General features: G+C 43.1%; 1 protein-coding gene across 4 annotated transcripts in view; it reads left to right on the forward strand.

The window, feature by feature from the left end:
* Window positions 1-11918, forward strand: part of LOC142465200 (tetratricopeptide repeat protein 5-like) — a 59802-nt gene extending 47884 nt beyond the window's left edge. For 2 of the 4 annotated variants that reach the window (XM_075569202.1, XM_075569201.1), the window contains 3 exons: window positions 2209-2264; window positions 4291-4441; window positions 11342-11918. In XM_075569202.1, coding sequence (XP_075425317.1) covers window positions 2209-2264; window positions 4291-4441; window positions 11342-11469 — 335 coding nt within the window. In that variant the 3' untranslated portion in view covers window positions 11470-11918. The remainder of the gene's footprint in view (window positions 1-2208; window positions 2265-4290; window positions 4442-11341) is intronic. The other 2 variants (XM_075569199.1, XM_075569200.1) reach the window with 2 other exon arrangements.
* Window positions 11919-12596: the final 678 nt, after the last annotated feature.

Here is a 12596-nt window from a genome sequence, read left to right on the forward strand (position 1 = left end):
ACATCTTTTCCCCCAAAAACTCTGTCACATGGTCTACTACAACCAATCAGATTGGGGATATAGTTTCCACAATCTGATTGGCTCGCGTGCCATGTGATGGCAGCCATGTTGCTTTTGATGACATCATGTTAAAGGGAAAGGAAGCACAGCCATTCTGATTGGCCCAACTTCATTTCCTTTACATGACATCACCAAAAAAAAGGAAAGGCACATGGTTTTCACTGGCCAATCAGAGCCGTGGGAACCGTTTGCCAAACGTGACATCCTCCTCTAATAGGACCTCACAGGCGTGCCTTACGAAGATGGAAGAAGATACAGATGAAGAAGAAAACCCCAGAAGACCCCCGAAGACTCCAAAATTGGATTACAAATTTCAGGTGAAGAAAAGGATTTAGGATTTTTTTTTTACCTGTGGTCTGTTCCTGTTTGGATTGGTTTGAGAGCTTGCGATGTCTCCGGGAATCAGAGGATGACATTTATTTTTTTGATGCCCATTCATTGACACTGTATTTATGTATGTCTCTATGGATATACATACATACAGGGGACAATCAATGGTTGTTTTTGCAAATGATTTGTTTTTATGTATTTTAAATGTATTTTGCTTCTTTGTATAAAAATGTTTGGGCAATTTAAATTTTAGTTTTTATTTAGTAAGATGTAATTTTTAGTGGTGTATTTAAATAGTTTATCTCAAGGAGGGTGCTTTTTTTTTTTTTTTTTTAACAGTGGCTTCTTTTTGGTAGTTAGATTTTTTCGGATGGTGTTTACTTTGAGCTTTCATTTATTTCATAATGGTTTTGTTTTGGTGTTTTAATTGTGAATTGTGTTCTTTATTTTAAATTGGATTAATTGGTGGTAATTTAGTTCTGTTTACTTCTTGATTTGTTTTATTTTCTGATTGTTTGGATGGCATTGGATCTTGTTTGTGTTTTTTTTTTTTTTAGGTTCACCATTGACTGGCATAGTGTTAAATGATGCCCATATTATATGGGCATTATGTACCCACTGTGCCATTCAATTGTTTTATTGGCATTTGATATGTATTTAATTGGCTATGTGATGTATTTGATTTTGCTATGTGCTGTGTTTTTATTTTGCTATGTGCTGTTTGATTTTTATATGTGCTGCGTTTGATTTGGCTATGTAATGTTTTTTTTATTTGGGCCTGTTTTTTTAATCCTTCACCATTTCTTGTTATATTGGTAAATCATACCATATTATATGAGCATGATGTACCCACTGTAATAATGAATGGGTGAAGGGTGGGGGTAATTGCTTTGGGAGGGTGGTTAGGCCTTCTGGGTGGGTAGTGGTAGAAGGTGGGTTAACCCCTTAATTACTATAGCTGTTATTAACCGCCAAGGTGATTAAGGGGCTAGGGGACATTAGATTGTATTTTGCGATGTATTCTTTCTGGCAATGGAGGACATGGACCTGCAGTAAGCTGACGTGGACGCCCTTAATATTGCCAGGGATAAGTAGAATGTTTTTTATTTACTTTATTTATGCTTCATTGCTAATTTTGTGTTTAATACTGGGAAAATAATCTATTATCCATATCTGTATAATAGTTATTTTGCCCATTACTGTACTGTATGTATTTTGGTGGTTGTGGTGGGGGGGGGGGGGGGGGAAGGAGGTTGAGGGGGAGAGGTGTATTTATTGAAATGTAGGCCATGTTTTATTTTTTTAAATACAGGAATGGTACTGTGGGAACCACCTGAGGGCCCACTGACACCCACGGGACCACCTGGAGGCCCACGGAGCCTAGCGGGGACAACCCAAGGGCCCCAAGACACCTGTGGGAACCCCCCAGGGTGCACTGTGGGGTCTGCGGACACCCATGGGGGCCACCTGGGGACTCCCGTCGGCCTGTGGTTTTAATTGTGTGTAAAAAATAATAATATTGGTTTTATGTGGGGGCACGGGGTGGGTGGGTTCTGTATTGTTGTTTATTAAATATTGTAATGGTTCTTGGGGGCCTAGCAGGTGGTTAGTAGGGCTGTTGTGTGTATTTTTTTTTTATTGTGGGTGAAGGGGGTATTATCCCCAAGGGTGGGTGTTTAGGCCTAACGTGTGGGTAGTGGGGGAGGGTGGGTTCACCCCTTAATTACTATAGCGGTTACTAACCGCTAAGGTGATTTAAGGGGTTAGGGGACATTAGAGTGTCTTTTTAAAAATTTTTTATTCTGTATTGTTTTGTAGCAAAGGAGAAAATGGACGGTGATGAGGATGGCCTTCATCGTGGCAGCCAGGCAGGGGTGAGTGCAAGATTTATTTACTTTATGCTGCTTAATGTTGTATTTTAAATGGGCAAATGCACTATTATCCATATCTGGATAATAGTAATTTTGACCATTATTGTACTGTATGTATTTAGGGGAGGGAGGGGAGAAGTATTTATTTAAAAATATTTATTTATGTATTTTTTGTTTTGGGCACAGGATTGGCAACGCAGGCAAGTGGTGGACACCCGGATCACCGGAGGGCCACTGCCGGCCTATAGTATAATTCCTGTGCATAAAGAAAAAATAAGATATTTTATGTATGCTAGGGGGGTATAGGGGTTTTGGGGGGCACAGGGGGTGGGTGTGTTGTGTATTGCAATGTTTATTGGGGGGCAATTGTTCCCAATAAACATGCTATTGTGCCTTAACCCCTTGCTTTAGCGGATAGCCACTTTAATGTCTTTTTTTTTTTTTTCATTTTGTGCGGGAGCAGGGGGTTTCCTGAGCTGAACCTCTTTGATTTCTGGCTCTGGGACCCCCTGCTTCCCGAGTTACAGGCCCCGGTATGGGGCATCGGATGCCAGTGTCGCCGCCATCTTTATAGCGTCCACGTCGTTTGACATGTAAATAATGGAGGAGATACCGGCACCCCATATCTGGGACTGTAACTCGGAAAGCAGGGGGTCCCCGAGGCTGAAATTAATGCGGTTCAGCTCCGGAAACCCCCTGCACCCGCACAATATTAATAGAAAATTATATTAAAGCAGCTTCATTACCATAGCGGCTATCTGCTCTCGTAATGAATGATGTTTTATTGTTGTGTGTAGTTGAGCAGGGGGTCTCCTGAGCTGAACCGCATTGGTTTCAGGCTCGGGGACCCCCCTACTTCATGAGATACAGGCCCCGTTATGGGGTGCCGATATCCCCCTGCAGCATTTATAACGGGGCCTGTATCTCATGAAGTAGGGGGTCCCCGACCCTTAAACTAATGCGGTTCAGCTCGGGAGACCCCCTACACATTTACACTATTATTAAAATGGATATTTATGCTTCACAGTTCTTACAGGCGGCTTTTTTTTCTTTCAGATATCGCGCAGTTCAAGTTTAAGCTCGATAGCGGGGGTAAGCTTGGGCGATCAGGCATATTTTTGCTCGGCCGGAACAAAATGCGCTGAACTTTTTTAGTGAATCCCGCGTTTGGCTTCACTTTATAACGGCCGAGCAAAAATGTTCGTCTGGCGCAAAAGCTCACTGCTTAGTGCATAGCCCCCATAGACTGAAATGACTCTATTCCATCTAGTCTGCCTCTCATATGTGGAAAGCGTAAATAAAAAACAAAGTCTGAGGTTATTTTGAAACAGAATAACACGTGAATTTATTCAAGTCAAGTGCACAACGGAGACAGCTTCAAAACAAAAGCTCTCTAAATAATAACACGATATGCCATATATTTATACCCTAAATCCTAAAGCTCCACCCCTTTATGGGGGGGCTTGCACGTCACTAAACATTACCTCATTTTGTAATACATAACAATATTAAAGTTGATGTCATTTTGTAATACATAACAATATTGTATAACTACCTGTCAACTAGAAACCATTCTGGGGTTAAATGGGATGTGCCTATTCTGTCGCCTAGCAATACAGTATGTTATGAGAATAAATTCTACTGCAAGAATCTAAGCTTATCTCATGGGTTCTCATAACTTTTAGCTTGTTTACACTTTCAATTTGAAGGTGATTGGATGAGGAAAAATCAATAAATTTAGCTAGGAGCGAAAAAATTCCATTCCTCTGCTTCACACATTTGTTTATACAGAAATGAAACACAGAAATTAGACTCACAAAGACAAGACAAGATGGCGGATTGAAATATTCACACAAAATGGCTTCATCCTAAATGCTGTTATGTTGTTATGCCAGACCCCCTAATGTCTCAACTTCGTCACATACTTAGGGTGACAGAGGTAGAATGGCTCTATGTCCCACTGACACACTGCAGATTAACAAAGACTTTTGTAAAATCTTGTTACTTTCTCTTGGTTTGTCGCTGGCAGTGTAAAAACAAGGTCTCCTTGCGTAACCTCTCCATGGTGATGAGGCAGCAGCGGTCAGGAGATGCTGAGGAAAATTCCCGCAACATCATGGAAAGCGTTAAGCAAGCAAAGCAGGCTGTGCAGATGGACACACGAGACGGCACATCCTGGTGTGAGTAAAAAGAGTGTGTGTACTATGTGATGCTCCTGACATGAACACATAGTCATAACTTAAAACGTGTGTGTGTGTATATGTATGTATATATGTATGTATGTATATATATATCTATATCTATCTATATCTATCTCTATATCTATCTCTATATCTATCTATACAGTATATATATATATATATATATATATATATCTCCCTCTATCCTCTAATCAGCTTTATTGGCATGACGAAAGAACATTTCAGTATTGCCAAAACGCGAATAATAGGGGGTGGGGGACAATAATTACACGAATACTAGGGGCTAGGGCAGCGGTGCGCAAACTGTGGGGCGCGACCCCCAGGGGGGGCGCGACACTGCCGACGGGGGGCGCGGGGTTTACAGAGGCCCCGCGCGCTTCCCGAAGGCACTTAAATTAAGTGCCGGGGGAGCTGCAGGGCCTCTGTAAACCTAACTAACCGTGGCTCCGGCGGCTTCCTCCCTGCGGCGCCATGGCAACGCGGCGTCAAAATGACGCTGCGAGGTCATGTGACATCACGACGTGACGTCATTACGCCGGAGCGCGGGTAAGTTGGGGTTGGGGGGGGGGGGCGCGGGAGTGAGGGGACAGCCGTCAGGGGGGCACAGGGAAAAAAGTTTGCGCCCCCCTGGGCTAGGGTATAATGATTGCATGGTTTATGGGTAACAGTTTCACACATGGATGTGGGAGTTAGTGGGCGTCTCTCAGCCTGTGGCAGGTGCTGATATAGTGTGCAGCCAGTTCTGCTGTGGTTTCATCTTCTCCCAGGAGGATCGCTATTTTTTGGTTCTCCTCTATATTATTAAAGTTCTGGATAAGTGCAGTGAGTTTCTCTAGGTGGGCACTTCTCACTTCCTAGTATTGTGCGCAACGCAACAGGAAGTGCGTTTCATCTTCTACCTCTCCTAGCTCACATCTTTGGCACAGTCTCATCTCCCGGGGCTTCCAGTTCTGTCTGTGTCTGCCTGTATCTATTTCTAGACTGTGGGCACTTATTCTGTACTGGCCCAGGGTCTGTCTCTGTTTTGGGTCTTTTACCTTCAGTAGGTAGGGTGCCAGAGTGTATTCTCTATGTAGGCTGTGGTAGGTTTCCAGCTTCTTTGGGCGCTGGATACCATTTTCCCACATAGTCACATACTGTTTCTTCATTTCGTTGGACATTGAGTTGATTTCTTTTTTCGGCAGGTTGTTGATCTGTGTGGGGTTTTGTCCTTGGAGTGAGAGGACAAGTTGTTTGATGGCACAGGGTTTAGTGAGGAGGTCCTGGCTGTGTATTGCTCTGTAGCAGTAAGACTGTGGGTGACTGTTGTTTAGCTGGGTCCAGAATGTCAGTGAGCAGTAGAGGAAAACCGCCCAGCTCAGCCCGACATGCATTGTTTGATGTACTCCTGTGTACTTGGAGAAGGTGTTTGCAGAATTCCAGATGCAGTATTTCTGTTGGGCTGGTATCCCGTTTTATGGAGTCTGGGTATGTTACAGGGCCCCACACCTCGCTGTCATACAAAAGGATGGGTGTGATGATGCTGTTGAATATTTTCATCCAGATTCTTATTGGTGTTTTGAGGTGGTACATCTGTTTCCTTATTGCATAAAATGCTCTGCGGGCCTTCTCCTTCAGTGTATTTATGGCCAGGTTGAATTTCCCTGATGAGCTGATTGTTAGACCAAGGTATGTGTAGCTCGCTGTTTGTTCCAGTGCATTGTCGTCCAGTGTGAATTGCGATATGGTTGGATGTTTTTTAGATTTTTTTCTGGAATACCATTATTCTGTTTTTTTTCTAGGTTCACAGAGAATGCCCAGGTCTGGCTGAATTTTTCTAGTATTGCCAGTTTCTGTTGGAGTACTTGTTCTGTTGAAGACAGCAGGAGCAGGTCGTCGGCGTATAGTAGAGACTTAATCTCAGTTCCAGCCAAGTTGAGCCCAGGTGCTGAGGAGGATTCTAGGGCTGCTGCAAGCTAATTGATGTAAATGTTAAAAAGTGTGGGACTCAGACTGCAGCCCTGTCTAACTCCATGGCCTTGATGGAATAAGTCTGTCCTTTTGTTATTAACTTTCACGCAGCATTTGTTTTCAGAGTACATACTTTTGATCGTGTCGTATGTTCTCCCCCCTATTCCGCTGTCTAGTATTTTCAGCAATAGACCTGGATGCCAGGTGGAGTCGAAGGCTTTTTTGAAGTCCACAAAGCAAGCAAAGATTTTGCCCTTGTTGGTGTTGTGGATGTGCTTATTAATCAGGCTGTGTATGGTATAGATGTGATCCGTGGTGCGGTGGTTTGGCAGGAAGCCTGTCTGGTTATTACTCAGTACACACTGCTCTGTCAGGAAGGTGAGGATTCTGCTGTTCAAGATGCTGTTGAACAGTTTCCCCAGGGTGCTGCTGACACAGATTCCTCTGTAATTGGATGGGTCCATCCTGTCTCCTTTTTTGTGGATAGGGGTTATCAGTCCTTCATTCCACAGTTCAGGGAAGTAGCCAGTAGTGAGGATCAGGTTGAACATTTTCAGTAGAGCTTCTTGTATAGATAACTTGCTGAACTTCAGCATCTCTTGTAGAATGCCATCTGGTCCGCTGGCTTTCTTGGTTTTTATTAGTTTTATTTTTTCTTTTATTTCTTGGATTGTGATTGGTATGTCCAAGGGGTTTTGGTTATCTTTTATAGTGTTATCCAGTGATGTTTGTTTGGTGAGGATTTGTTTTTGTTCTTGCGTCAGGTTTTCTTCTGGGATTTCTTGGTAAAGGTCCTCGAAGTAGTTTTTCCAGATGTTACCATTCTGAATGGCCAGGTGTCTGTTATTCTGCTTTGTATCCAGATGTTTCCAGGTTTGCCAGAAAGTATTTTCATCTAATGCTTCTTCAATTCTTTCTAATTTTTTGGCAATGTGATTTTGTTTTTTCTTCCTTAGGGTGTGCCTGTAGTGCTTCAGGTGTTGGTGGTACCTCATTCGTAGTTCTGTATTGTTTGGGTCTCTGTGTTTTTGGTTTGATATTCGCAGGCTTTTTCTAAGGGTGTTGCATTCCTTATCAAACCATTTTTCTTTGATTTTGTCATTTGTTGTTGATCTGTTAGGGCTAGTTTTTTTTCAGGTTTGATTTCTTTGCTATTAGATGGAATATTTTGCTGAGATTTCTTACTGCCAGGTTTACACTGTGTTTGTTCTGCTCGTAGTTTGTGTCCTGGAAGCTTTGGAGTAGGTTTCCAGCTTCTTAGCTGTTGATTGTTTCTGTATATGTCGCGAGGCTCTGTTTTGTCCATTTGTAGGTGGCTTTCAGGCTATGAAGGTTGGAGAGGGTTTTTTGTGGTGTGCTTGGTTGGTCTGGTCTCCTAATAAAGAGCAGAGTTTGATTGTGATCTGATAGGGGTGATGCTGGTGTGACTATGAAAGCACTGATGGCTTGTGGGTCTATATCGGTTATTGTGTAGTCCACTAAGCTGCTGCCCAGTACAGAGCTATATGTGTATCTACCCAAAGAATCTCCTCTTGTCCGTCCATTGATAATGTACAGTCCCAGACCACGACACAGGTTTAGGAGCTCTTTACCATTCTTGTTTGTTGCGCTGTCGTAGCTGGTTCTTTGACGTGTCACAGAGCTATGACAAGTGTCATTTCCAAAGTAGTTATTTCCATATGAAGATATGCAGTCCTGTTCTCTGCCTGTTCTGGAGTTCAGGTCTCCACATATCAGCACTTTACCCAGGGTCTGGAAGTGGATTGCCTCTGTCTGCAGGATCTCGAAGATGTATGGATTGTAGTCAGGGGAGTCGGAGGGGGGGGGATGTATGCTGCACATAGGTATGTGTCATATTAATGGGTGAACATGGAGCCTTTTATTTGTAGCCACATGTGGGTATCTCCTCTCTTCATTGGGTTTATTTGGCTGTTAAGCTCCTCTTTGTACCATATTATGATTCCTCCTGAATGACGGCCTCATTTCACACCTTTGTGTTTTTGGGCTAGGACTAGGAGATGCCTATAACCCATAGGTATGAGAGACATCTCCTCCGATTGGATCCATGTTTCGTGGAGGATAAAAATGTCTGCGTCATTGTTTATGAAGTCTGGATCTTGTGGTTTAGATCCAAATGCTGACGCATTCAGGCCCTGAATGTTCCAGCTGCTAATTTTAAAAGATCCCATCTTGGATATTGTATAAGTTATATATCTTATCTTATGCATTCCAGTGAGCAAATTTGCAAGTGTTTTTTTTTTTTTTTTAAAACTAGTCTTTGTTGATACAATAAATGTGGGTACATTCATTCTTGGTATTTCTGTACTTCTCTTTCTCTGCATGTAGTGGTGTATGCTTGTTTGTGGTAATGATGTTGGTAGGATTATGCATACTGCTGCGGCCGAGTTTATTCGAGCATTTGCCCGTTCTCGGCCGCAGCAGTAGCCTGGCGCGCGCCGGAGGGTGACGGGCGCGCGCCGAAGCAGCAGAAGAGCGCCCTCCGATCGGGGCGCTCTCCCTCCCGCTGCCGGGTCCGCCGGGTCCCCCGGAACCCCCTGCCGCCGTCCCCCACATCGCGGGACACCAGGGCTCCCTCGGGGAGCCCTGGACGCGCGTGCAGGGGGCGCACGCTCCCGATGGGCGGCCACTAGCAAGCCGGGAAATCTCCCGGCTTGCGGATCTGGCCGCAGTGCAATAAACTGTGTCGCCAGTGTACCTACATCAGTCTGATGCAGATGGTAGTGAGCAGTTCCCGGATTTCCTTTAGTTCGTTGCTAGCCATTAGTCTGGTTCTGGAGGTTGTTGGTGTGATGCTTTTCTGTGATGCTGTGTGGTTGTCCCAATGCTGCTGTTTATGTGGGTATCCCTGTGTCTCGTGAGATCTGTGTAGTCTAGGTCCCTGATGCAGTGTCCTGTCCTGCAGTGGGTATTTGGCTGTTCTCTCCAAGGTGACATCTTTCAGGGTCTTTGCAAAGTAGCGCATCCCTTGCTGGTTGAGGTGCACGTGGTCGTACAGGTGTTGTGGTATGATGGAGTCATGCTGAGCCAGGTGTACATCGGGGAGAGATGTGCATGATTTTGCCAACTCTGTGTTGATGTTCTGGATGGTATCAGTTGGGATATCTCTTCTTGGTAGTAGGGTAGACATAATTATCTTTGTGGTGGGGAATTTGTGTGTTGCTCTCTGCGCTACTCGTGTCAGATTCTAAGCAAGATTCCTCTGCTGGGTCAGGAGGTCGTTGGTACCTGTGTGGATGATGATGTATCCAGGGTTTCTGAAGTCTTGTTTGTTTAGAATATCAAGGGCTCTCTGTGTTGTGGGGCAGTGGATCATGGTTACGTGTTTGCCTGGGAATAGTCGCTCACAGCTTAGGTATCTTCCATTTGAGTCGATAAGAATTATTATGTCAGTGTTGTATCTGGTGTCTGTTCTAGTTGTTGTGCTGTACTCCCTGTTGCGTTCCAGGTGTGCATTGTTGTGGGTTGTTTTGGGGACAGTAGCTTTTATTGTTGAGCCAGTGGTTGGCGTTGAGTCTGTCTTTGTTCTTGCTGTTTCTATGTCTGAGCTGGGGGTTTGCTCTGTGCTGTGTGTTACTGACTCCTGTCTTTGCTGGTTTTCAGTGATTGTGGGCTGGTTGTCACTATCTTGGGGAGCTTTTGTTAATGAGGTTTTTTGTTGCGTTGGTGTTACAATGCGAGTTTCTGGGTTTTCTTTCTTATTGGTTGATACTATCATTTTATGTTTCTCTTCGAGTTTCCTCAGTTTGTCTCTGATCTGCTTATTGTCTTGTTGTAGGGTTATAATAGTAGTTTTTTGTTCCTGCATAATTGCCATGGCTTCATTTTTTATGTTACTCATTTCTTCTCTTAGTTGGTCTTGCATCTTTGCCATGTATTCATTTTTTATTGTATTAATTTCTTCCCTTAGCTGATCTTGTATATTAGCCATGTTTTCGTTTTTTATTTTAATAATTTCTTCTTTTAGTTAGTCAGTACTCACCTCTTGAGATTGTTTACTTAACATGTCTTCTTTGAATAGTGTGAAGTCCCTCTCTTGCTGGGATAGGCTGTCTGCAATCGTGCTGAGGGGTGGATATGATGTGCTGGGACTTGGTGTGATATCTTTGCTGGCTGTGTTTCTGACTTGATTTTTTTATGTTTGTTTCTTTGCTCTCTGTCCCACAGTTTTCTTTAATTGAGGGAAGCTCTTTTTCTTCAATTATTGCCTGGGCTTTAAGTACATGAAAAATACTCTCAAATTCTAGCAGACTGCTCTCACTGCCTTGGATCATGATGGTGCCATTGTGATACACATTTACAGTTAATATAGTGCTCTGTGACTCTTCCCGATCATGGATTTTTATTTGTCTTCCATAACAAAGTCCTCCCTTTTTGATGTGTGTGTAGTGGTTTTCATATTGTAATGTGCCAGGCTCCAGGGGATTCAGCAAAGAAAAGCAAGTCTGTTTTTTATTTTTCCCCCCTCTGTGTATGCAAAATCAGCAAACAGGGTTTGTGGATGTTCTTAGCATATTGTGTTTGAAGTCTCTCCTGGCCGTCTGCTCTGGCATTCCTCAGGATATGTGATTTCAGAGGTGTTAGAGTTGCAAAGGATGGGGGTTATCAGCAGTGTCTGTTCACTTACAGCTTTGTTGCCTGTTTGATCTTTTAAAGATACATTTTCCATTTCTGTTCTTTTGGTGCAAAATCTCTATTTGTGTGTCTGTAATTTCTATATTAATCTGTGTTTTCCTGTGTTGGTGATATTGTATGTGCAGTAATATAGAAAGATTCTTACCGTTGGCTCATTTCTTTAGGTTTCTCTTGGTGTATCAGGGATTGTTTTGATTTCCTTGTTGTTGTCTCTCTCTATCTCTATCTCCCTCTCTCTAATGGAAATATTCCTGTATGCTCATTTGCATGTCTTAGGCAGGTGTGCAACACCGCCTTTCACCATTATCACCCAGCACACAGCACTTTCACTGCAGCAAGGGATTCTGGGAAATGACATGCAAATGGGCACACAGTGTCACCTTTTGCTTCAAAACCATTTTTAACATGGCTCCCTATAGGCTTAAGCTTGCTGCATGGTCACAGCTTTGAGCACAGCCAGGCTTAAGATGCATAGCCCGAAAACCCACCCACAGATTGACGTTTTGACCTTACTGGGTCTCGTCAGTGTGGGGTTGGTTACCTGGGATATATATATATATATATCACAAAAAAATCTACTCGCCACCTAGTACCACACGTGTGCTGCTTGGGCCAATAGGAGCTCGCCACGATGGTTAAATCCACTCATATATATATATATATATATAGCCATAAAACACATCCACACCGGGGGAAGGACAAGCACAGATAACATTCCAAGAGACACTGTTTTTAAGTTATCCTTGCTTCATTCATTGTAACATCGCCGGAAGAAGAGATCAGTGTATCTCGAAAGCTCGCACAAATAAAAGCATTTCGTTAGCCACAGAACGGTATCATCTATTTTTTTTTTGATTATTGAAGCTCGGCTAACACGGTACTGATACCTCTACATATATATATATATATATATATATATATATATATATATATATATATATATATATATATATATATATCTATATCTATATATATATAGATATATGTAGAGGTATCAGTACCGTGTTAGCCGAGCTTCAATAATCAAAAAATAAATAGATGATACCGTTCTATATATATATACAGTGCTTGACAAATCACCCAAAAATCTACTCGCCGAACCAAAAAATCTACTCGCCACCTAGTCCCGCCCCTAGTCCCGCCTCCAACCCCGCCCCCAACCCCGCCTCTAGTCCCGCCCCCAGCCACGCATTTTAAAAAAAGCCATAAATTGAATAAATTCCTAGTAAGAACATTCGTTTTTGATATTAGTTTATTTATTGTATTACATTATACTACAATTAGTCCTTGGTGTGTGTGTGTGTGTGTGTGTGTAAATGTCAAATCTAGAAAAAAAAAGCCAGATGTGGATGACTAGTTTCCTGCACCCCTTAACTAGTGTCTGGATGCCCCCGCTTCACAATATTTAAAGCAGCAATCCCGCCTGGATCTTACCTGATCCGCAGACCCTCAAAGTCCAGGTACCCTCATTCCCGCAATGTTATACATTGGAGGGGAGGTGTTCGTTACCTGTCTTCTGGGTTAGGGGGGG

The sequence above is a fragment of the Ascaphus truei genome, chromosome 13, assembly GCF_040206685.1.
Source record: "Ascaphus truei isolate aAscTru1 chromosome 13, aAscTru1.hap1, whole genome shotgun sequence".
Lineage (NCBI taxonomy): Eukaryota > Metazoa > Chordata > Amphibia > Anura > Ascaphidae > Ascaphus > Ascaphus truei.